Source organism: Oncorhynchus nerka, linkage group LG12, assembly GCF_034236695.1.
Source record: "Oncorhynchus nerka isolate Pitt River linkage group LG12, Oner_Uvic_2.0, whole genome shotgun sequence".
Taxonomy (NCBI): domain Eukaryota; kingdom Metazoa; phylum Chordata; class Actinopteri; order Salmoniformes; family Salmonidae; genus Oncorhynchus; species Oncorhynchus nerka.
In genome coordinates this window covers 59092306-59119280 of record NC_088407.1, presented here as the reverse complement: position 1 = coordinate 59119280, position 26975 = coordinate 59092306, and the positions used below count along the sequence as shown (strand labels likewise).

The following is a 26975-nucleotide window of genomic DNA, read 5'->3' as shown; positions in this document are numbered from 1 at the left end:
ATATGTTTTGTTTGGTCAGGGTGTGATCTGAGTGGGCATTCTATGTTTTATGTCTAGTTTGTCTGTTTCCGTGTTTGGCCTGATATGGTTCTCAATCAGAGGCAGGTGTTAGTGGTTGTCTCTGATTGGGAACCATATTTAGGTAGCCTGTTTTGTCATTGTGGGTTGTGGGTGATTGTCTATGTTAGTTGCTTGTGTCAGCACAGTTAGTATATAGCGTCACGGTTGTTGTTCAGTTTACGTCGTGTTTTCGTCATCCATTAAAATGATGCATTCACACCACGCTGCGCTTTGGTCCGCATCTTACGACGATCGTGACAGTGTCAGTCACCTAGTATATACAGTACCAGTCAAAGTTTGGACACGCCTGCTCAGTCAAGGGTTTTTCTACATTGTAGAATAATAGTGAAGACATCAAAACTATGAAATAACATGTGGAATCATGTAGTAACCAAAAAAGTGTTAAACAAATCTAAATATATTTTAGATTCTTCAAAGTAGCCACCCTTTAGCCTTGTTGACAGCTTTGCACACTCTTTACATTCTCTCAGTCAGCTTCATGAGGTAGTCACCTGGAATACATTTCAATTAACAGGTGTGCCTTTGTGGAATTTGTGGAATTTCTTTCCTTCTTAATGTGTTTAAGCTAATCAGTTGTGTTGTGACAAGGTAAGGTTGGTATTAGGAAAATAAACCTATTTTGTAAAAGACCAAGTCCGTATTATGGCAAGACCAGCTCAAATAAGCAAAGAGAAACAACAGTCCATCATTACTTTAAGACATAAAGGTCAGTCAATATGGAACATTTCAAGCATTTTGAAAGTTTCTTCAAGTGCAGTTGCAAAAACCCTCAAGGTCTATGATGAAACTAGCTCTCATGAGGAACTCCACAAGAAAGGATGACCCAGAGTTACCTCTGCTGCAGAGTTAACTGCACCTCAGATTGCAGCCCAAATAAATTCTTCACAGAGTTCAAGTAACAGACATCTCAACATCAACTGTTCAGAGGAGGCTGCGTGAATCAGGCCTTCGTGGTCAAATTGCTGCAAAGAAACCACTACTAAAGGACACCAATAAGAAGAAGAGACTTGCTTGGGCCAAGAAACACAAGCAATGGACATTACACCGGTGGCAATCTGTCCTTGGTCAGATGAGTCCAAATTTAAGATTTTGGTTTTCAACCATTGTGTCTTTGTGAGACGCAGAGTAGGTGAACAGATGACCTCCGCATGTGTGGTTCTCACCATGAAGAATGGAGTAGGAAGTGTGATGATGTGCTTTGTTGCGGACACTGTCAGTGATTAATTTAGAATTCAAGGCACACTTAAACAGCATTGCTATCACAGCATTCTGTAGCGATACGCAATCCCATCTAGTTTGCTCTTAGTGGGACTATCATTTGTTTTTCAACAAGACAATGACCCAACACACCTCCAGGCTGTATAAGGGGTATTTGACCAAGAATGAGAGTGATGGAGTGCTGCATCAGATGACCTGGCCTCCACAATCAACTAACCTCAACCAAATTGAGATGGTTTGGGATGAGTTGGACTGTAGAGTGAAGGAAAAGCAGCCAACAAGTGGTCAGCATATGTGGGAACTCCTTCAAGACTGTTGGAAAATTATACCAGCTGAAGCTGGTTGAGAGAATGCCAAGAGTGTGCAAAGCTGTCACCCATATTAACCTTCTGAGGTTAACCATGATTGGGTGTTTAAAGTTGAAAGTACATTGATGTTACGTGATATTCAGTCGTTATGCAAAACAACCCAACGGATTACATCCACCTTCTGTTTCCCCAGATCTGCTCTCTGCAGGCCACTACAATATTACGTCATATGAGCAACATGAATCAAATCAAAGTATTAGTAGCTGCAGAACAAGTCCCTCTTCTGAAGGCCACATCGGGAAACTCCTTGTGCACAGCAGCTTAAAGCTTAATCATTAATCAAAGTCATAAAAGCACACACCGGGCCAGAGAACTAAGCAGAGACCCCAGGCCATTTTCTGCACTTGACACAAATAACTTGTTAAGATGGCTTCCCTGACTACCCCTAGCCAGCTCCCTAGCTGGCTCCCTGGCCTGGCCTCCTTCTCTTCCACTAATCTGATCAATCTTCAGAGATTCTGTCTAATACTTCCTCCTTAGCAACACAAGGTGCCTGTGTCAATGTCACCTCACAGCAGCCATCATGACATTGACCGCCGTTTGAAGTCCAACAACGTGCGTCAGCATGCGGAAAGTACATATATAGAGAACCTTTAAAAGTACTAAGAAGTGGCTGTTGGTGATCAAGCGCTGCAGACAGTGAAGTAGCAAATTACGTTTGCGCCCCAAGTCTTCAAACAAACAGTAAACAGGAACACCAGTCAGGACGGTTGGCTCGTTGCGCCCCAAGTCTTCAAACAAACAGTAAACAGGAACACCAGTCAGGACGGTTGGCTCGCCTCAGAAGGCTACTCGATAATCTGAACATGAAGAGCCAGTCCCAAACCACTACCATGTGTAAATGTACAGACAGAGGATGCTATGTTCAAATACAGGGCTGAAAAAGTACTTAAAGCACTGGCAATAATTTTGCTTTCATCTTCAATTGCGTGTGAAGAGGGGTCGGAATCACTGTAAATCTCATGCAGCAAAACCAGAACTTATTATCTTTAGACGTCACACGCTAACAGACACATTCATACCGAGCTAAAGCACTACTTGGTGAGATGGGTAGGCCCACGACCCCTCTAAAGTCCCTGCCACTATGCAGACAGACAGCAAGACATCCACCAAGCCAGTCAGACAAAACAAGTTAATTATGACTGCCTTGACACACACACACACACACACACACACACACACACACACACACACACACACACACACACACACACACACACACACACAAATAAACCCGTTACTTAATGAGCGGCTGTTGGGTGTGTGAGGAGTGGTGAAAACCCATAGGCTGCTAAAAAGTTTACTGTTTTCAGTGTTGTCATTTCACGCTGTCGTCCTCTCTTGGCCGTCCTTGAGGACGGGAAGTTGCGAAATGCAGCAGTCGACTGGTGTATATTTTTCATAGTGACACAGGAGAAGCTAATGACACTCTCTCTCAACAATACAATGTGAGCACAGTTTCCCACATGTCTAGAGGGATTTACTGAACAAATGTGGCTTAGGAGAAATATCCAAATACACAGCCAAGGGACTGTAAATGCTCTGTAACAACCCCAACATTTCTTTATAGATCTAATAACCTCAGATAGGCCTCTATGGCACGTCGCCAGCTATAGTACTACAGCTACACTGGCTGCTATACCCCATACATCATTATATTATCAGGAATTATACCGATTTGCAACAACAGATTTTTGCCATTTCCCAACTGAATTATCCAATAAAAAAAAAAAGAATGAAAGTACAAACATAATCTGATGTGGCAAATCTAAAACACACTTTTTAGTTCTGGATCTAGTCAAATCAAATCAAATTGTATTAGTCACATGTGATGAATAAAAATATGAATAAAAAACATGCAATTGGGCCTCCTAAGCTGAACAAATGTGCTCAGTATACTGACGTGAGTCCGGGCTTCTGGCACAATGTGGCTGTATAGTATTATGAAGCAACTAATGATAACTAACACAGCGAGACAGAGAGAGTCTCTGAGTTCACTCACTGGCACTTTTTCAATGAGACCAATGTTCTTCATACGTACAGAGAGAGCTGCCATATTGGCTTTATGCATCTCTCTCCCAGTTCTGTCAAAGGGGCGAAATAGAACCCACCTTAATAACAATTCTCACTTAGAAGTGCCAGTCAGAGAGTCAGCTACATGAATACTTACACTTGGCCTCTCTATGAACCACATTTAAACAACCAGCCCATAATAGTCACTCTGGTACCTGAGCTCTGTGGAGTTCCATCTTCCGCCTCACTCAAGGCTTTAACCCTGGACAGGGACAGCATTCAGCCTACACACTATACTGTTACACTTTACTGCCTGAACACTGTGTACGCAGATTTATAACACTTCATATTTACACCGTGCATTCTCCTCATATTATAACTTCTCTCTGCCTTTCTGTCTGGACTTCGAAATAGACTGACTGGTTGTCTACTACACCTCGTTGTGCTGACTCGCTGTACTGTATGAGTCAGGTAGCACATGACTCTACGTAAATATTAGGGTACATGCCTATCACTATTACCCCGTATGCTTAATAAGCTGAGATCAACTCAAATAGAGATGGTGTAAAAGACAGCATACAAGGATTTTGTAGGATAAAAAAGGTCAGATGTTTATGAATCTGCATCTACATTTTGTTCACTGTATCAGCCCACTTTCTGCAATATGACTTGAGCAGTTGTTGGTTAGTTTTGGGTTAGTTTTAGGTTAGTTTAAGGTTACCTGCGGCCTCCTGGCACTGGCTGCGGTTGATGTAGGTGAAGTGGTGGTGGCAGCTCTGGGACTCACACACACAGCCCTGTCCTGTCAGGTTGCACCCAGAAAACATGCAGGCTGGGTTGGAGGGGCCCACAAACTTCTCCCTCTGCCTGTCCCGGTGCTCATGTCTACGGCTCTCTAAAAGAAAGAGAAGAGGGGACAGGAAATAGTCAGTCATCATGAGTCACTGACATTAGCACCACACAGATCCACGCTGGGGCACCCTCATGCAAAGCCTGAGCTTGTGTGTCATCACTAAGATATGTTCCTAGCGTTAGTCACCAGCGTTCAACATCTGATACGGATTAGCAACGTTCAAAGGATTGCATTCTTTGCTCCTGACTGCTAGTTGTGGGAGACTCACCTGTCTTGCCAGCCCTCATGCAGGATTCCATGTCAGGGTAGGCGAAGGAGCTCAGGCACGATTGACGAGCGTCACACACACACATGGCCCCCGCTCTGTCACAGCCCGTCTGCAGGGGGCAGCGCTCATCCTCCAACCCAGCCTCCGGGTTGTCAGGCAGAACTGTGGAGAAGAGGAGACGTGATATTAGAGGAGAGGAGAGAACAAGAAGAGAAGCATCATCAGAGCGATCCAGCACAGTGTAGTGGGGCCTGGGCTGAATCAGAGCAACCCAGCGCATCATAGTGGGGCCTGGGCTGCATCAGAGCAACCCAGCGCATCATAGTGGGGCCTGGGCTGAATCAGAGCATCCCAGCGCATCATAGTGGGGCCTGGGGTGCATCAGAGCAACCCAGCGCATCATAGTGGGGCCTGGGCTGAATCAGAGCAACCCAGCGCATCATAGTGGGGCCTGGGCTGAATCAGAGCAACCCAGCGCATCATAGTGGGGCCTGGGCTGAATCAGAGTGACCCAGCGCATCATAGTGGGGCCTGGGCTGAATCAGAGTGACCCAGCGCATCATAGTGGGGCCTGGGCTGAATCAGAGCAACCCAGCGCATCATAGTGGGGCCTGGGCTGAATCAGAGCAACCCAGCGCATCATAGTGGGGCCTGGGCTGCTTCAGAGCAACCCAACGCATCATAGTGGGGCCTGGGCTGAATCAGAGCAACCCAGCGCATCATAGTGGGGCCTGGGCTGCTTCAGGGCAACCCAGCGCATCATAGTGGGGCCTGGGCTGAATCAGAGCAACCCAGCGCATCATAGTGGGGCCTGGGCTGAATCAGAGCAACCCAGCGCATCATAGTGGGGCCTGGGCTGCATCAGCCATCCCTCCCTGATCTGTTCCTGCCCTGCATATCGTGCCATAACACCACTGTTGAGCTGATGTGTTTGCTTTTGTTCCACAGCGAAGGGCCCTCCCAGGGTTCCCCTCTGCTGGCTGTCCTGATTCCTCCTCTGCTCTCTGTGTGCCACCACCTACACCATGGCCCATGCCAAACCATGTGATTAGTGTTTCATTTGAAGGTTAAAAAAGTGCCTGTCCCTCATTTTAAGGTGAACCCTGTTATGCGAACAGAACTCTTATTTTAATACGGTGAGACTAGTATTATTCATTATTATTTACTCCATAAGAAACATTGAACATCTGATAGTCAAATCATGGTGTAAAAGCAGGTGAGCTGGTTCTATTCTTTTTGGCCATTTTCTGGTGCTTTGTTACCCATAGATAGACAGGCTAGAAATGTTTTAAAAAATATATATAAAAGAATGCCCCTCCCTGTTGCACACAACAAGCTTCCATTCCCCCGTCACAAGGGGATTTATGGCTGATCTAAGATGAAATCGCCAACCCTGTTACAGTCAACCCTGTTACGGTCAACCCTGTTACGGTCAACCATGTATTACGGTCAACCCTGTTACTTTATTTGGCAGTTAATAGTCACTGACAGCATTCTTTTATTTATTTAACCTCTTGAGATGGGAAGACATGTTTTTATTAAGGCGAACATGTGCTCATTATGACAGAATGTTACAATTATGTGAAATGAATAAATCACTAACCAAAAGGGACTGATTTCGTGGAATGACCCAGCTCCTCCAGGCTGAGCTCTACACAAACACATCTAATGACAATGGTGGGTGGAGGGTGGAGGGGAGACAGGGCCCCTCTCACCATGTGGCTTAATTACCACCAAACCCCTGGGATCAGAAGACCCACCACGTCAGCTGCCGGGCGAGCCCCCCTTTCTGCTCCTCAGGGACCCCCACAGGGTGGCTCTGTTCATGCCTGATGCAGTGCTGTCTGCCACAGAGTAAACAGGCTCAAACAGAACACGCCACAGCACAGTGCTCTGCTCCTCTCCCTCCAACGGCTTAGCCCCTGGGCCTCAATCAACAACGTAAAGACTTGATTACTGCTTATCAAAATATGCTGGCTTCTCTCACAGACACATTTAGAACTGTTGTAGAAAATGAGTGCCTGAGCGGTGCCATGGGTATACTTTTCATTGAGCTGCGATGGGTATACTTTCATTCTTTTTTTCAGAAAGGGAGGCCTTGCTTTCATACTCTTCCCTGGGCCAGGAGACAATGCAGTGATGATTCATTAAATATGATGGTGTATGAATGAAACGTCTTGGCTGGCTTTGAAGAAAATACTTAAGAAAATTCACATTGTTAATTTATTAATAAGAAACAGAGAATTGTGTTATTAGATGTTGTGGGAAAACAGGGATGAACTTCTATTCCTTTCAGAAGTGGTCCTTGAAGTAGAGCTCGCTGTCTGTAGCCTATAGTGGTCACCCAGACTAACCCATGGCTCTCTCTGAGGTGTTAATTCTGCAGCTCAAAGTGTGAATATGGCCAAACATAATATTTATCAGAGACTCTAAAAGTGATTATTTCCAGAGTTAAATATTGGGTGGCAGACAGTCATGGTCCCTATGAGCTAAAACAGCCGAGACATTAGGGAGAGTAGAGGGGGGAGGAAGAGGTACCCACTACCCATATTAACTTTGGCTTGGCCTTGAAATGTCATCTCATAGAAAACTCCTCTGTCTATCAGGCAGCCTGGGTAGACCAGCCAGCTGGTAGAGAGAAAGGACAAGCAGGCTTTTCAAACAGACCTCTACTGCCTCGCCAAAACTCTTCCTTGTTCCCTGTCACTTTTAAATGATCCGCACCTACAACTTTTTTCTATCTCTGGGCTTTTCTGAGCCTAGGAGAGTATTTGTACGCGGCAGTCATTGACACTGGGTGTCTGAGTCTGTGGAATGCTTCAGGAGTAGGAGGCAGGAGGTAGACAAAGCATAATGAGAGGATGGGGGGGGGTGCACCTTTAATTACTGTAGCTAATGATTAGGTTGACCCCCTGGCTGTGATATGACCCCACTCAGCTGGCCTGTCCTGGTCCTGTTCTGACTCTGGCCAGGGCTTGGATCACAGTTGGGTCTCTGGGGGAGTATTCTCAGCCATGGAGACTGCTTGTCTTGGCATCTGGAGCTGCGGTGGGAAGGTTGACCTCTGAGACCCTGTGGCTGATAGCGGGCCAAAAAGGAAGTCTTTGAAATATTAGATCATATTAGAGGAAGAGGGAAGTGGACAGCATGTGAAGAAGTACTGGAAAAGACGCAGTGTCCAGTCTGTGCTCTTGAGTACAGACATTCTGTGAGGTGGTATGTAAGTTCTCTGGAGAAGGTGGGAGCTTTGAAGAGAGAAGAGGGGGCACTAACACAGTGAGACAGCTAAAACAAAAACACCCATGCCAAACATTGTTATCACTCAAGTGGTGCAATACCCTTTGGGGGTGAAATTAGTTATCTATGTGTTTGGATTCACAGGCAACTTTCCCTAATCACAGCTGTCATAACAATAAACAACCACTTTATTGTTAAATGTGCAACCAGAGGGAAAAAAACTCTAGACCACCTTTACTCCACACACAGAGATGCATACAAAGCTCTCCCTAGCCCTCCCTCACCCTCCATTTGGCACATCTGACCATAACTCTATACTACTGATTCCTGCTTACAAGCAACAACTAAAGCAGGAAGTACCAGTGACTCGCTCAATAAGAAAGTTGTCAGATGACACGGATGTTAAGCTACAGGACTGCTTTGCTCGCACAGACTGGAATATGTTCGGGGATTCTTTCGACGGCATTGAGGAGTACACCACATCAGTCACTGGCTTCATCAATAAGTGCATCGATGACATCGTCCCCACAGTGAAGGTACGTACATACCCCAACCAGAAGCCATGGATTACAGGCAACATCCGCACTGAGCTAAAGGGCAGAGCTGCCGCTTTCAAGGAACGGGACTCTTACCTGGATCCCGCTATGCCCTCTGACGAACCATCAAACAGGCAAAGCGACAATACAGGACTAAGATTGAATCGTACTACACCGGCTCCGACGCTCGTTGGATGTGGCAGGGCTTGCAAACCATTACGGACTACAAAGGGAAGCACAGCCGCGAGCTGCTCAGTGACACAAGCCTACCAGACGAGCTAAATAACTTCTATGCTCGCTTCGAGGCAAGCAACACTGAAGCATGCATGAGAGCATCAGCTGTTCCGGACGACTGTGTGATCACGCTCTCCATAGCCGATGTGAGTAAGACCTTTAAGCAGGTCAACATACACAAGGCTACAGGGTCAGACGGATTACCAGGATGTGTACTCCGAGCATGCACTGACCAACTGGCAAGTGTCTTCACTGACATTTTCAACCTGTCCTTCACGAGTCTGTAATACCAACATGTTTCAAGCAGACCACCATAGTCCCTGTGCCCAAGAACAGCAAGGTAACCTGCCTAAATGACTACCGACCCGTAGCACTCACGTCCGTAGGCATGAAGGGCTTTGAAAAGCGGGTCAAGTCTCACATCAACACCATTATCCCAGAAACCCTAGACACACTCCAATTTGCATACCGATCCCAACAGGACCACAGATGATGCAATCTCTATTGCACTCCACACTGCTCTTTCCCACCTGGACAAAAGGAACACCTATGTGAAAATGCTATTCATTGAGTACAGCTCAGCACCCTCAAAGCTCATCGCTAAGCTAAGGACCCTGGGACTAAACATCTCCCTCTGCAACTGGATCCTGGACTTCCTGATGGGCCGCCCCCTGGTGGTAAGGGTAGGTAACAACACATATGCCACGCTGATCCTCAACACGGGGGGCCCTCAGTGGTGCATCCTTAGTCCCCTCCTGTACTCCCTGTTCACCCATGACTGCATGGCAAAGCACGAATCTAACACCATCATTAAGTTTGCCGACGACACAACAGTGGTAGGCCTGATCACCAACAGCGATGAGACATCCTATAGGGAGGATGTCAGAGAACTGATCGATACCATCGGTCACCACATTCTTTTAGAGAGATAGCAAACCCAAATTGGTCTACACGGACAAGTTCGGGCCTGGTTTAGATCTTATCTGTCGGAAAGATATCAGTTTGTCTCTGTGAATGGTTTGTCCTTTGACAAATCAACTGTAAATTTCGGTGTTCCTCAAGGTTCCGTTTTAGGACCACTATTGTTTTCACTACGTATATATTTTACCTCTTGAGGATGTCAGTTCAAAAACAGAATGTTAACTTTCACTGCTATGCGGATGACACACAGCTGTACATTTCAATGAAACTTGCCCCCACTGGAAGCCTGTGTTTCAGACTTAAGGAAGTGGATGGCTGCAAACTTCCTACTTTTAAACTCGGACAAAACAGAGATGCTTTTTCTAGGTCCCAAGTAACACCTTCAACATCTTCTGTTGAATCTGACAATTAATCTTGATGGTTGTACAGTCGTTTTAAATAAAACTGTGAAGGACCTCGGTGTTACTCTGGACCCTGATCTCTCTTTTGACGAACATATCAAGACTGTTTCTGTCACGTTCTGACCTTTATTTCCTTTGTTTGTCATTATTTAGTATGGTCAGGGCGTGAGTTGGGTGGGCAGTCTATGTTTGTTTTTCTATGTTTTGGGGTATTTCTATGTTTCGGCCTAGTATGGTTCTCAATCAGAGGCAAGTGTCATTAGTTGTCTCTGATTGAGAATCATACTTAGGTAGCCTGGGTTTCACTGTGTGTTTGAGGGTGATTGTTCCTGTCTCTGTCTTTGCACCAGATAGGACTGTTTAGGTTTTCCATGTTTATTGTTTTGTAGTGTTCATGTGTACATTTACGTATTAAAAGAACCATGGACACTTACCACGCCGCATATTGGTCCTCTGATCCTTTTCGCCTCTCCTCTTCGGAAGAAGAGGAGGAAATCCCTGACAGAATCACCCACCAACCAAGGACCAAGCGGCGTGGTAAAAGACAGCGACGACAGCAGCAGCAGCAGCAACAACAGCGGCCAGCATCACAGGACTCCTGGACATGGGAGGAGATACTGAACGGAGAGGGACCCTGGGCACAGGCTGGGGAATATCGCCGCCCCAAAGCAGAGCTGGAGGCAGCGAAAGCTGAGCCGCGGCGATATGAGGAGGCAGCACGGCAGTGCGACAGGTACGAGAGGCAGCCCCCAATTTTTTTGGGGGGGTGGGGCAGACGAGGTGTGGTACTAAGCCAGGTAGCAGACCTGAGCTCACTCCTTGTGCTTATTATAAGCAGCGCATTACTGGTCAGGCACCGCGTTATGCGGTTAAGCGCACGGTGTCGCCAGTACGTGCCCATAGCCCGGTGCGCTATAGGGAAGCCCCCCAAAAGTGCCATGCGAGTGTGGGAATCGAGCCAGGGCGTATGGTGCCTGCTCAGCGGGTCTGGTCGCCAGTACGCAGTTTTGGTCCAGGGTATCCTGCGCCGGCTCTGCGTGCTGTGTCTCCGGGGCGCTGGGAGGGTGCAGTGCGTCCTCTGCCTGCGCTCCGCTCGTGCCGGGCAAATGTGGGAGTGGAGCCTAAGGGAGAGGTGCGTGTAGTAAGCACTAGATCTCCCGTGCTTACCCACAGCCCGGTTCAACCTGTGCCTGCACTCTGGAGGGTCCGGGCTAGAGTAGTTGTCCAGCCTGGGGAAGTGGTGCCAAGGTTGCGCACCAGAGCTCCAGTGCTCCCCCACAGCCCGGTCCTTCAGGTGCCTCCTCCTAACACCAAGCCTCCTGAAGGTCTCCCCAGCCTGGTGGTTCCTGTGGCAGCCCCACGCACCAGGCTGTCTCTCTGTCTCCTCCCTGCAGGTGGTCCTGTCTGTCCGGCACTGCTGCCGGAGTCTCCCGCCTGTCCGGCGCTGCTGCCGGAGTCTCCCGCCTGTCCGGCGCTGCTGCCGGAGTCTGAGGCGCCAGAGCCCCTGCCCCTCTGTCCCGAGCTTCTGCCCCTCTGTCCCGAGCTTCTGCCCCTCTGTCCAGAGCTTCTGCCCCTCTGTCCAGAGCTTCTGCCCCTCTGTCCAGAGCTTCCGCCCCTCTGTCCCGAGCTGCCCCTCTGTCCAGTGGGGTCATTGAGAGGGGTGGCCATGGTTAGAAAGCCACGGAGGCGGACAATAAAGCGGACTAAGACAATGGTGAAGTGGGGTCCGCGTCCCGCGCCAGAGCCGCCACCGCGGACAGACGCCCACCCAGACCCTCCCCTTTAGGTTAAGGTTTTGCGGCCGGAGTCCGCACCTTTGGGGGGGGGATACTGTCACGTTCGGACCTTTATTTCCTTTGTTTTGTCATTATTTAGTATGGTCAGGGCGTGAGTTGGGTGGGCAGTCTATGTTTGTTTTGGGGTATTTCTATGTTTCGGCCTAGTATGGTTCTCAATCAGAGGCAGGTGTCATTAGTTGTCTCTGATTGAGAATCATACTTAGGTAGCCTGGGTTTCACTGTGTGTTTGAGGGTGATTGTTCCTGTCTCTGTCTTTGCACCAGATAGGACTGTTTAGGTTTTCCATGTTTATTGTTTTGTAGTGTTCATGTGTACATTTACGTATTAAAAGAACCATGGACACTTACCACGCCGCATATTGGTCCTCTGATCCTTTTCGCCTCTCCTCTTCGGAAGAAGAGGAGGAAATCCCTGACAGTTTCAAGGACAGCTTTTTTCCATCTACGTAACATTGCAAAAATCAGAAACTTTCTGTACAAAAATGATGCATGAAAATGAATCCATGCTTTTGTTACTTCTAGGTTAGACTACTGCAATGCTCTACTTTCCGGCTACCCGGATAAAGCACTAAATAAACTTCAGTTAGTGCTAAATGAGGCTGCTAGAATCCTGACGAGAACCAAAATATTTGATCATATTACTCCAGTGCTAGCCTCCTACACTGGCTTCCTGTTAAGGCAAGGGCTGATTTCAAGTTTTTACTGCTAACCTACAAAGCATTACAAGGGGTTGCTCCTACCTATCTTTCCGATTTGGTCCTGCCGTACATACCTACACGTACGCTACGGTCACAAGACGCAGGCCTCCTAATTGTCCCTAGAATTTCTAAGCAAACAGCTGAAGACAGGGCTTTCTCCTATAGAGCTCAATTTTTATGTAATGGTCTGCCTACCCATGTGAGAGATGCAGACTCGGTCTCAACCTTTAAGTCTTTACTGAAGACTCATCTCTTCAGTGGGTCACATAATTGAGTGTAGTCTGGCCCAGGAGTGTGAAGGTGAACGGAAAGGCTCTGGAGCAACGAACCGCCCTTGCTGTCTCTGTCTGGCCGGTTCCCCTCTCTCCACTGGAATTCTCTGCCTCTAACCCTATTACAGGGGCTGAGTCACTGGCTTACTGGTGCTCTTCCATGCCGTCCCTAGGAGGGGTGCGTCACTTGAGTGGGTTTGATTCACTGACGTGATCTTCCTGTCTGGGTTGGCACTCCCCCTTGGGTTGTGCCGTGGTGGAGATCTTTGTGGGCTATACTCGGCCTTGTCTCAGGATGGTAAGTTGGTGGTTGAAGATATCCCTCTAGTGGTATGGGGGCTATGCTTTGGCAAAGTGGGTGGGGTTATATCCTGCCTGTTTGGCCCTGTCCGGGGGTATCATTGGATGGGGCCACAGTGTCTCCTGACCCCTCCTGTCTCAGCCTCCAGTACTTATGCTGCAGTAGTTTATGTGTCGGGGGGCTAGGGTCAGTTTGTTATATCTGGAGTACTTCTCCTGTCTTATCCGGTGTCCTGTGTGAATTTAATAAGTATGCTCTCTCTAATTAGCTCTTTCTCTCTCTCGGAGGATCTGAGCCCTAGGACGATGCCTCAGGACTACCTGGCATGATGACTCCTTGCTGTCCCCTGTCCACCTGGCCGTGCTGCTGCTCCAGTTTCAACTGTTCTGCCTGCAGCTATGGAACCCTGACCTGTCCACCGGACGTACTACCTGTCCCAGACCTGCTGTTTTCAACTCTCTAGAGACAGCAGGAGCGGTAGAGATACTCTTAATGATCTGTGATGAAAAGCCAACTGACATTTACTACTGAAGTGCTGACTTGCTGCACCCTCGACAACTACTGTGATTATTATTATTTGACCATGCTGGTCATTTAAGAACATTTGAACATCTTGGCCATGTTCTGTTATAATCTCCACCCGGCACAGCCAGAAGAGGACTGGCCACCCCTCATAGCCTGGTTCCTCTCTATGTTTCTTCCTAGATTTTGGCCTTTAGTTTTTCCTAGCCATCGTGCTTCTGTACAGCACTTTGAGATATCAACTGATGTAAGAAGGGCTATATAAATACATTTGATTTGATTTAGTGCCAGGATAACAACCTCTCTCTCAAAGTGATCAATACAAAGGAGATGATTGTGGACTATAGGAAAAGGAGGACCGAGCAAGCCCCCATTCTCATCGATGGGGCTGTAGTGGAGCAGGTTGAAAGCTTCAAGTTCCTTGGTGTCCACATAACCAACAAATTATCATGGTCCAAACACACCAAGACAGTCGGGAAGAGGGCACAACAATGCCTATTCCCCCTCAGGAGACTGAAAAGATTTGGCATAGGTCCCCAGATCCCCAAAACATTATACAGCTGCACCATTGAGACTGGTTGCATCACTGCCTGGTATGGCAACTGCTCGGCATCCGACCGTAACGGACTACAGAGGGTTGTGCGTGCGGCCCAGTACATCACTGGGGCCAAGCTTCGTGCCATCCAGGACCTCTATACCAGGCGGTGTCAGAGGAAGGACCTAAAAATTGCCAAAGACTCCAGCCACCCTAGTCATAGACTGTTCTCTCTGCTACCGCACAGCAAGCGGTACCGGAGTGCCAAGGCTAGGTCCAAAAGGCTTCTTAATTAACAGCTTCTACCTCCAAGCCATAAGTCTCCTGAACAGCTAATCAAATGGCTACCCAGACTATTTGCATTATCCCCCCATCCCAGCCTCATTTTTACGCTGCTGCTACTGTCTGTATATTATCCTTGCATAGTCACTTTAACTCTACCTATATGTACATTATGACCTCAATTACCTCGACTAACCGGTGCCCCACACATTGACTCTGTACCGTTACGTCCTGTATATAGCCTCGCTACTGTAATTTTATTGTTGCTCCTTAATTATTAGATATTTTTCTATTTTTCTTGTTCATTATTATTTTTTTTTTTTACTTCAGTTTATTTCAGTAATGACTTTCTTAAAACTGCAAAACTGAAAGAATATTTCACTGTAAGGTCTCAACCTGTTGTATTCGGTGCATGTGACAAATACAATTGGATTTGGTTTGATTTTAAGGTGAAAACTGTCCTTTAAAATGACTGCACTTAATATACAGTATGCAAATCCAGTCCAAAAGTCGTTATAAGCTTACACTTACTGGATATTTTGCATTCTGTTCAATATCAATTGTACCAAATATTTTCTCATTGACTGTACACGTTTGTCTACTACAGACATCACATGAATACTTGGTCTACTTCCTTCGACCTCTATCACTCTTCCATATTGACCACCCAGAACAAGGAGCAGAGAGAGAGGCAGGGATCAGAGAGCGGAAACATTTACCCCCTACTCCTGATTGCGACCTCACTTTAATACCCTACCCCTGGCATGGGAGGGAAATCCAGGATCAACCTGTGAGGTGTTTATTTACCCGCACCCAGCCAACTCTGCTGGGGGGCCACGTGCATGTGCTGGGGCCCACCGCTAAGGTACCAGAGGCACGACTCAATCATGGAAGCCATTCACTTGGACCCATTCAAAGTTGTTAATTTGACAGAGGAAGTAACTGGGGGTATGAAAGGGGATTAAGGCCTCTGAGCACAACCTTAAATAAAGCCCAATCAGGGACACTGTCTCCTGGGACACCCTGGGGTCGGAGACCCCCGGACCCCCAGACCCCACAGCGTGATGATGGAGGGCAGGGTCATGTAGATCTGGCCCCAACGTGGGACTGCTTTCTCTCACCTCTGGTCATGTCAGTCCCATGCAATCCCTTTATTTCAGTCTGGATAGAGACCAGGTGAGGGACTGACTGGCAGGGGGTTTGAAGTGATCCTGACCATGCCCCATGCCCACTTCTCTCAGGGGGAAACTCCTGTTCTCCCTCACCAACTGTGTGAAGAGCTAATCTTGGCTAGAACACATGCACGCACGCACGCACACACACACACACACACACACACACACACACACACACACACACACACACACACACACACACACACACACACACACACACACACCACAATGGTGATGGATGGGTAGCCTAGAGGCCCTATATGAGATTTAGAGAGCCAGCCTCTGGAGTATAGTCTTCCTGGGAGCCAGGGATATCATGTGCACAACAGCTTTATAGACTGTTAGTATACAACTGGTATAGGACATGGGTCTGATAGGAGGAAAGGCAGGGACATTACAGTGTGATTCATGGTAAGGTCATTCAGATAAATCTGCCAATGACCTTTGCAATTTTGCCTTGACCCCAAGGGAGCCCTCAAAGCCACATCATAGGCCTACTGATTGTGCAGCCACATCACAGCAAAACACTTTCTACAAGGACAGCCAATCTGTTTCAGGATCAAATTAAGACAGAGTACTTGAAGTGTACATGCACAGTTACAGTCAACACATTTCGCATTGTTAAGCCACCCATGCTTTTTAAATATTAATTTCTGTTTAATCTCAATTCAATGCCTTTTTTTTTTATAGAGATGTCAGGTTGGGCTCTGGCAGTAAAGTCTGCACTCTAGTAAGACTGACGTGGAGGCATGCTGCCAAAGCTGTTGCCAAACCTATTGCCATGCCTGCAAGCGAAGAGAGCTGGTGTTTAAATGGGGAAAGTGAACAGTCTATCTAACATGAGACGTCCTCTGTTGGCAGTCAAGAGCTACTAAAACCTTGAAATCTGGTCCAACCAACCCACTGAGAAGAGAGACAATGTCAACACAGCACAGTCAATGGAATCATGAACTGGCTGGCACACTGTAGTGTAGCCAAGCCAAATGACAATAATCACTTACTACGGAGATTAAATTGTTATGCCCTGAGCTGAGAGTGATCTTGATGAACAATCGTGTTGTTGGAACCTCAAAGCCAAACCTCCTATTCTTCCATCAATCAATAAGAAATGATTTCCTAGTAGCCTTACTATAAAATTAAGATATTTTTGCCACTCTAGGTTATGCTCACATTTCAGAATGGGAAACAATACTAACATTTAATTGGGACTACTTTATTCATAAAGTGATACAAGTCTTACTTTAGACATAAGCTACCCACCTTTACAAACTCCTATATCAGGGAGCGTTACAGCTCCCGTTTGGCTGACAGCCGCGCAGGTTAGTCCTAAAGCGCAGTAGCCCAGTTCCCAGTCCTTGCCGCCGCACGGCTCCCACTCCAGCCGGCTACACTGGTCGCAGCATCCGCACGGGTCCTTGGCTAGAGTCCGGCCACTCTCGCAGGCTTTCAGCGGACACGTCCGGATATCACAGGGCTTACATTCATGAGCCATCAGCACACGCACCAGAATTGAGAAATGCAAGAATGTGACCAAACACTTACTGAACATATTTCAAAGCTGATGATGAGTCCAACAAGTTTGTTATGTTAAAAATGTAAGCAGACTATTTTCTTCTGTCAAGTGAATCGCCACATGAAATCCGCGAGGTCCGTTGTTCCAAAATGTAAAACTTGCGGTTGAAAAATGAATTTAAAAAGTTGTTGGTGCCTTTCGCTATCAGTACCTTCACTACAACAGACTAGGCAGCATATAGCCTTCTACAATAGCCTACCGTGGAAAAGTGAACGGATGCTCCTGGTCTGGTCTCTCCGACAGGAGAGATGCCAGTAGGTATGTGTACTTTCAGTGTCGTTTCAATTAAAATAATATTATGCTACTCTCACGCCGCGTCCTTCGACATCCACTGTGCGCGTCTGTCTGTCTTCTGCGTTTGGAGAGGAGTGAGGATGCCCTAACACCAAAACACGGGGATGCAATCTGAGACCCAAATTGACATTTCAGGCACATAGAAATTAGCAGCACCCCTTCCTCTTGACTGACATGGACGCCACCCAGTCACAAGTAGCGAACGGAGGGAGGATTTGAATTTAGATTATCCCTAATCGTTCGGCTGGTCCTCTCGTTTTGTTACGCAATAGGTATGCATTCTCAATATAACCTTGACAGTCCCGTTGAACATAATGTTCTTTCCACTTTTACTTTTCTTTTATACTTTTTAACTTCATGACAAATGCATAGTTACATTTTTTTAATCACATTTTCATTTAAAACATGCTGTTTTCTATTTTAATATACTGTATTTTCAATTCAATTGAGGATTATGGTAAATGCTGATTGTAACGGATTTTGAAATAGATTATTACGCTTGTATGCAATTCAACAAATACATGTTTTTCAATCAGTAGGCTGCACACTAGGGCATCTCAAGAAGCATGTAGACCAGCATTCAGGTGTGATCTCAGTCACACACGAACACAACAACATTCTGGGCACATTGCTTAATTCGTGGAATAGAATTAACATCTGCACAATGGACATCATTCAATCCCAATAACTCCAGTTGATGGCCCATGTCAAAGTATAATTTGCCTGTCCAATAGCCCTTGTCCACCTCAGAGAGCTGTTAAGCAAGGCCCCGCCACATCTTGAGTTCTCTCTGCCCATAGAAAGACAGTGCAGTGACCAGTGGAGACCTAAAGTAGTGGTGCCAATGACCAGTGGACACCTTGGTCAGGTCTATATGAGGTACGTCATATTGTGCCATTTACAATACCATTTGCAAAGTAGCCTACAACATCCCCTGTTAGCTGTTAGCTCGCCAGTATTAAGACATGTTGGCTATAGGCCCTAGTCATGTGTATTGTCTTGAGATGTTCAGCAAAACTTAGCTACCTTTAAAGATAACTCCTTAAGACTGGACATTGGGTGCTTTTTTGAAACATGGTGGGTCTCTTGAGAGTCCACTGCTGTAGCTCAGAGCTCAGAGTGGGGTCCCTGATGGCCAATGGGGGCCCCGGCTTCATGTCATAGAGTCAGGATACTGGACTCAATGATTCTCACACAGAGGACAGGCTGCTTTCATTTAGCTACAGTTGTTTTTATTCACATTGTTTATGTTATGACGACATATCAGATATTGGTCCAGAAAAGGTCTTGTAACACACAATATTTCTACATTTGTTTATGTTACTTGTCGGCAAAGCACCACAGTTTATTGAATCTTTTTGAGCTCACTATGACTCCTGGTGGTAATCTGTTTTGGGTCTATGTTTCCCTGCTTATGCTCATGAACAGAAAGCAGTGCTACTCACTAAAACTCAACAACTGTTAAGAAATCATCTACTGGGGTTCAGTACTGGATTTGGCAAAGGATAAATGAGTCTTTGTGCACAGATATGCTCTCTTTTCAATGGAATTTTCAATGGAATGGAACCTTTATTGTATAAAAATGATTCATATATACAGCTCTGGAAAAAATTAAGAGACCACTGCAAAAATGTCAAATTCTCTGATTTTACTATTTATAGGTATGTGTTTGGGTAAAACAAACATTTTTGTTTAATTCTATAAAGTACTGACAACATTTCTCCCAAATTCCAAATAAAAATATTGTCATTTAGAGTATTTATTTGCAGAAAATGACAACTGGTCAAAATAACAAAAAGATGCAGTGTTGTCAGACCTCGAATAATGCAAAGAAAATAAGTTCATATTAATTTTTAAACAACACAATACTAATGTTTTAACTTAGGAAGAGTTCAGAAATCCATATTTTCAATCACAGCTTTCATGCGTCTTGGCATGCTCTCCACCAGTCTTTCACATTGATGTTGGGTGACTTTAGGCCACTCCTGGCACAAACATTCAAGCAGCTTGGCTTTGTTTAATGGCTTGTGACCATCCATCTTCCTCTTGATATCATTCCAGAGGTTTTCAATGGGGTTCAGGTCTGGAGATTGGGCTGGCCATGACACGGTCTTGATCTGGTGGTCCTCCATCCACACCTTGATTGACCTGGCTGTGTGGCATGGAGCATTGGAAAAACCAATCCTCAGAGTTGGGGAACATTGTCAGAGCAGAAGGAAGCAATTTTTATCCCAGGACAACCTTGTACGTGGCTTGATTCTTGCGTCCTTCACAAAGACAAAACGGCCCAATTCCAGTCTTGCTGAAGGACTCCCAGATCATCACTGATCCTCCACCAAATGTCACAGTGGGTGCAAGACACGGTGGCTTGTAGGCCTCACCGGGTCTCGCACCCACTGTGAAATTTGTCATCAAGCATTATCCCACCATCATTAATCAGCTAGATTCAGATATTGTGTGGTGTGTCTATTAAGGCGTCCGCATGCTACCCAACCGAAATAGTTCAGAATTGTTTGCATGTATTATGATGACATTTTGTGACGTTTTTGTTTGTTTTGGACTTCGGTGAGGGTTTTTTCCGGCTGTTTGGGAACACAAAATTGTTTCTGGAGGTAAGCCGAAGTTCGGAGCCAAAGTCTACGCCCCTTTGTCCGTGATTGCGCAACAGTAAAGCTTCTTCGATAAAGTCTTTGTTGTCATTCAACAAGAGACGACTCGTTTTCATGCACATTTTTTCATTGAAAAATACTGCCCCAAACATCTCAAAAACGTCAAAATGAATGACAGATTTCTTGTATTATTTTAGGCTGCAGTCCCAAACACGTTATTTTGACTCCATCAGCCCTCGCGCTAGCCACTTTCCTTTGGGGGAATCCCGTCGAAACCAGATGCAATTTGATTGCTATCTTAAGTGGAGGTCCAATTCACTAACGTTACCCCCTCGGTCTTCGATTTAGCTTAAGGGAGCGAGTGAAGAACTTTGATCACTTGTGAGGTGGCTGCGAAGTGTCACATGGCTGCGAAGTGTCAATTTTAATCAACATGGCTGCATTTTCGGTATGTCAGACAAAATTTGCTTGCTAAAAAAATATGTAAATGACCTTCATTTTAGCATTGTCAAATTGGCTTAGTTTTGTAGTGGGGACGCTATGTAGCTAGCTTTTGTAATTTTTTGGGGGGGGGGAATTCTGAAATGTATTGTAATAAATGACCAAACTATAAAACTAGCTAGCCAGCTATGGGTAACTGTAGTTAGCTAGCTACCTGACAGGAGTGCTAGCTAGTTGTGTTAGCTTGCTAGGAACATTAATAGCTTTAGGTTGGTTGTTTTTAAGATCCATTTTAAGATTTCCACCAAGGACGCTGCCTCTCAGATCATCACTCTCCCTCGCTTGGTCAAGCAACATTTAAGGTAAACTCGGATGTGACGATGTAAAACGTCATTCAAGGGCCGAGGGCTGTCTTCTTCGAATTTGGACTGCGGTCTTAGATTCCTTCGGACAATTTTTATGAAGTGTATACTGACTACGATGTTTCAAAATGGACAAACAGCACTATTGTCGCTTTTTTCTCGTTTTTCAGGCCTTTTAAAGGATTATGTGGCCACTCTGAAATGTCATTCCATGAGGGACTATGTAATAAAGGTCGTCTCGAATCCTGACATTGAGATCCAAACAGAATTGGATCCGTCAAATTCCTACCTGAGCCCGACAGGATCTGGTCATTTAAAAAAAAATCTATATACACAGAGTATACATAACATAGACTGACCAGGTGAATCCAGATGAAAGCTATGATCCCTTACTGATGTCACCTGTTAAATCCATTTCAATCAGTGTAGATGAAATGGAGGATTTTTAAGCCTTGAGGCATTTGAGATATGGATTGTGCATGTGTTCCATTCAGAGGGTGTGCCTTTGAATGGGGTATAGTAGTAGGTGCCAGGCACACTGGTTTGCGCACTGGTAGAAACTCCAAATACAGTTGTGCCAAGCTTGTTGCGTCATACCCAAGAAGACTTGAGGCTGTAATCACTGCCAAAGGTGCTTCAACAAAGTATTGAGTAAAGGGTTTGAATACTTATATAAACGTGATATTTCCATTTAAAAAAAACTGTTTTGGCTTTGTCATTACGGGGTATTGTGTGTAGATTGATGAGAGGGAAAAATGATTTAATACACTTTAGAATAAGGTTGGAATGTAACAAAATGTGGAAAAGGTCAAGGGGTCTGAATACATTCCGATGGCACTGTATCTGACCATGTGGCACAACACTGTCACGTCTAAGACAGAAAACCTTTTGATGTCACACACAAGATGTCTGTTGATGTCTGTTGACACAGACCAGGTCTCTCTTGGTAAAGAGATATTATCTCAATGAGAAAAAAACCTGTATAAATAAAGGTAAAATAAAAAATAAAATGAGTCAGTTTGCTAACAGCAGCCTTAGTCCATCAAGAAGTTGTTGGCACTGTAACAGCAACATGTACACATCACAGTATGTATTCCCCCTGTGCACTACTGTATGTGGCACAGAGAGTCCTCATCCTCCCTCACAGCCCCACTCTGTTCTGTTATCCCACTCTGTAGTTAGCAGGCAGTGAAACCCACCGTTTAAAGCAGGGAGAATGACAGTGGGTCCATGAGATAATGAGCTAGTCTTAAAAACACTTGGGTTTTATGGGTGTGCGAAAATTATTTTAAATAAAATGAATTGCTTTCTTACTGTCTGGCAGTGAACTTTAACATGCATTTTCGGTCGTATCTAAAATAATTGATTTGTGGTCTACAGTTTAGTATTTTCAAAATGACATGCCTGTAGTTAGATGCAGAACATTACGAGGTTTTCAGAAATATATCCTTTTTTCAGGTCATTATCATCACGTGCCAGACTGAGAGCAGCGAAAAAATTAATGAACTTTTTGTCTGGAACCTAATATTCTGTAGGCCTATTATTTTACTGTGCAGCATTAAAATCTAGCTTATTATATAGTTTTGATAAACTGTTTTGAAAAACCTAGATTTATACTAAGGGTAGGCTATAGCCTATTTTACCAGTAAGCTTCCTACTGAAGGATGGAGTCTACCATCTGCATTCCTGTGTCATTTCCAACAGTTGGGATTTGTAGGTCTAGGTTTGAAGCCTATTTCCGCTATGACAACACTACTATAATTGGATGTGGAGCATTTAGAGGTTTACAGAGATCTGTTCACTTTGTTTCTGTTGACCATATTTTTTAGATCGCAGGATTTTTATGTGGTGATTTTAGGACGCTAACTAGGCTACAGTCAGCGAGTCACTCAGCTTTATGCTGACAAATATCCCAATTGACTCGAGTCATTCAAAATAAGTTAACAAAATGTTATTTTATAGAAAGAAAATAGCCCAAATAAAAAAATAGCAAAATAGCTTACTAAATAGGCCAAGTCTAAACAAACAAATGAAATAGCCTAAATAAACTAGAAAAGTTAATAAATAAAACAATTCAATGAAATAGCTCAGGTCTTGAAATTATGAGCAACCTTTTCCCCTACTGTATCTACATTGTGCATAAATTAGGCCCATACAGACGATTTGCCTGTTGTTTTTTCTAATTCTTTAATTCACTTTCTTTTTCACATCAGCAAAGAACTACTCAATGTTTCAGAAACTCACTTTATATAGTCTAGGCTATCACTCTTTTCCTCTGCGTCCTTCACCTCTCCCACAACAAGTAGCCTATTTTACCCCAGCGCAAAGTGGCTCGTTTTCATAAAGCATATATGCCGTTTTGTCACAAAATTATATTTTGACACATTTGGTTTGATGAGCAATCCATTAAGAGAATAACATGTAAAGGTGTGACATTGTGAAATTACTTTGTTTTGGTCGGTATTTCCCATATTCTTCACACAGATCTGAGGTCGGTATTTACTGATCGCATGCAAGTTTGTAATTAAGGCACATGAAGTTCACATGCTCCTGTTTTTTTTCTCAAACGGCCCTAAGGTGAAGTAGGAACTAGCGTCATCTGCCCCTGTTGGGCTGGCATGTCACATTTGTTTGTGTAGGTGTTAAACGTTAGGTGTGAGTGCAAGTGAGTTGAAAAGGTAAAAGGTTAGGCTGTGTTTGTTTCCTTGCAGTGGCAGATTGATGCTCTGTGTGTAGGCACAGCTGCTGTGGGCAGGACAGAGGCACAGACCCAGCTCCCTGTAGTGTCAACAACAGATGACAAAAGCCTTATGTGAACCATGAGGTAAGATCCTGAGGAAGAGGCGTCTTGATCTTCTAGACAGCGTTGGGGAGATGGGGAAAACAAGGCAAGGAAAGGGAGAAGGGGTAATAGTCCTTAGCTGGCTTATACTATATTTATAATACCTTCTATTATACATAGTGCCTTATGAAGCTTGCTATAAATATGAATAACAGTCAGACACACAGAGAGTGTTGCCTTAGAGGAGTGTAATGATAGAATGTCATACCAAATTATTTTACTATTATGGTAAACGCAATAACACCTCCTTCATGTGCAACATCTGCCGTGGGCAACAGGTTCCAACACAAACACTGCATCCAGGAAACGAGCCTCCAGCACGCATAATCAGCTCTCGCTAGACAACCCTGTTCTTGTTTCCCTAACCCTCCTTCCCTCCTCCCTCCACCCCTCCTTACATCTCCTCTCAAATGGACCGACTGCTGGTTGCTGGTCGCCCGGTGCTCTCCAACGACAGATCGGAGACAGAGGTTAGTTTCCATTCACTCGTAAAGATCCAGCCCCCCGAGAGGTACAATTACCTATTTGCTCGGGATCAGCTTTTAACTAGGTCCAGCTGGCTACGCAAAGGCCACTCATCTTTCCCTATCGTCCAGCAGGGTTTGCTTTGGCAGGGTGGAAGAACACCAAAGCTCTCAGGGAACACAACTCTCTCTCTCTCTCTCTCTCTCTCTTCCCCTCTCTCTCTCTCTCTCGCTCTCTCGCTCTCTCTCTCTCTCTCTTCCTCGCTCTCTCGCTCTCTCTCTCTCTCTCTCTCTTCCCCCTCTCTCTCTCTCTCTCTCTCTCGCTCTCTCGCTCTCTCTCTCTTTACATGCAGTGTGAGCTACTAATCAGATCTGGCTTTGCCTGGAACAACAGCATAGAGCCCACACCTCCTGGAAGGGAATGGAAAGCTGTGGTATTTCAAGAGCAAATCATTAGGCATCATTTGTCTGTCAGAACCTCAGTGATTGGGAACAAGCCGAGTGTGACATACATAGTTCAATGTCATCATACCCACTCTGATAAGGCCGTTTGACCTCAGTCTGATACAAAGCCTGCTAGAAATCTTTGTTGTCTCTGACCTCAAGCAATTCATTTTGACTTTTGAAATGAAATGTTATCTTAGTACAGAGCTCTTGGTAACTTAGAGGTGATGTTTCAAAACTTGTGTGTTTGTTTGCGTGTACATGTACTGTACATTTCTGAGTCCCAGGGCAGGGAGCAGAGAGCTGGTGGGTTACCCTACATTCTCAGTTCCTGAATGTGCTGGTGGACTGACTCATGGGCTAAGGAGCACCAGGGGCGCTGCTGCTGTTACTAACTCCCCCAACCTGCAGCGTGTCCATCACTCTCCCCCATGAGCCCAGGGTGCAGACACAGATACCCTGGTTGTCTCATCATCCCATATTTGAGGAGGCCTACAGTACAGCTGGAGGGGGTTATTAGGGTGGGGCCACGTTTGAGGGGCTGCCACAGACCCACAGTACAGGGCCCATGGTGACGCAGCAAGCCCCCTCCATGGCCACAGGCTATGTGTTACAGCCTAGAGGGCTATGTGTTGAGTGTGTATGTAGTGGGCAGCGTGCGGCACACCTGATTACAGGCCTGAGGATGTAAGGAGGGATATATGAGCCTGCTATCGCACACGCTATGCTTATCAGTGAACGTATAGCACTGAGCTGGGCCTCAAGGCCATGGTGATGGCAATGCAAACATAGTGACAGTTGAAAGAATTTTCCAGCCGTTCACATGTCTATAATGAATAGCAGTGGAGATACGGAGCTGTTGGTACTGCAGTACAGTAAGTAATAGAGCATGCTGAATTGCCCTGCTTAAACACAAGCCATGTTAGTTAGGTCATCTGTTTCTTATACACTCATCACCTACTCACTCAAAAGAGAGAAAACATGAATATGCGAAGGAATGATAATGAGCCAAAACAACCTTTCTTTAGCTTTTGATGGCATGGCATGTGGCAGAAAGTTGATGAATACAACATAACACTTAGTCTTGCCCGTCTCCGACATCTGTACAGCATATTGAGGTAATAACAAACATGGGTTATTACTTTCCTTTTCCATAATTATTATCCAGAGGGACTTTCAATTCTCACGATACACCTTTCATTTGTTGGGGCCTCCGTGGAGAAACGGAGGAAACCCCAGTGGTGTAGTGGGGCCTGGAGATGTGGGTATACTCTAATTGTTCTCCAAAATGTTCCAAACGGCCCACCCAGCAAAGGAAAGAAGCCCTGTGTGAAAAATTCTATGAGAAACAGTGACATACACTGAATGACCTAAAATGATGAGGCCAATCCAAGCTGTACTGTGTAGTATGCTAATAGTAGGGCTTCTGTTGAAACAGATAAACTGAGTCAGAAATTCACAGGTTTTAGATATTGCCTAATTTTTTTTCAGGTTTTCATTCTCAAAGTCACTTTTTTTTAATAGAAAAACATTCAACTTGCATATTCTAAGTCTACAACAATGCTTAAACCACATCAGGAGACCACTTTTGAGTTCTGGGGAAAATCTAAGAAATTTGAATTTTTGAGAGTAGTTACCCTTTAATTAAAGTGTGCAGGCACCTAGCACCATTGTTTGATTTGCATGTTTCTATAGCAAATGAGATGGAGTTGGCAAAATAAATGGCCACTGAATGATCAAATAATCATGATATCACTCTGACAGGTAGAAATAGGCTACTTTGTAGCTAGTTACCATTAATAGTTGTCACGACTTCTACAGAAGGTAACTCCCTGTTCGGGCGGCGCTCGGCGTCGCCGGTCTACTAGTCGCTACCGATCCCTTTTTCTTTTTCTGGTTGTTTTGTCTGTGTTCCTTTTCACACCTGGTTTTCAATTGCTTTGATTTCTGTGGGTATATAGGGCACCTGTTACCTGCCGTAATTCGTGCAGGATTCGATTTGTGTGTATTGCGCTCGATTGTATTTGATGTTTGTTGTTTTTTCGCTATTACGCACGTGTATCTAAAGTGTCGGAACTGTGTTTGTTCCTCCGTGTGTTTGCACGAATTTCTGAGTATTCGAGAGCGTAATTTTGGGATTTTTGTCTGTGCAATTTTTGTATTGGTGGACTATATTATTAAACACGCTTCTCAGACATCCCTGCTCTCCTGCGCCTGACTCCTACACCTCTCA

At 45.3% G+C, this 26975-nt stretch overlaps 1 protein-coding gene across 2 annotated transcripts in view; it reads right to left on the bottom strand.

The window, feature by feature from the left end:
* The window catches only part of LOC115138466 (cysteine-rich motor neuron 1 protein-like), a 51699-nt gene extending 34011 nt beyond the window's left edge, over positions 1-17688 (bottom strand). For both annotated transcript variants that reach the window (XM_029675332.2, XM_029675334.2), the window contains exons 1-3: positions 16974-17688; positions 4802-4963; positions 4402-4575 (exon numbers count right to left, since the gene is read on the bottom strand). In XM_029675332.2, the coding sequence (XP_029531192.1) occupies positions 4402-4575; positions 4802-4963; positions 16974-17262 (625 nt within the window). In that variant the 5' untranslated portion in view covers positions 17263-17688. The remainder of the gene's footprint in view (positions 1-4401; positions 4576-4801; positions 4964-16973) is intronic.
* Between the last annotated feature and the right edge of the window lie 9287 nt (positions 17689-26975).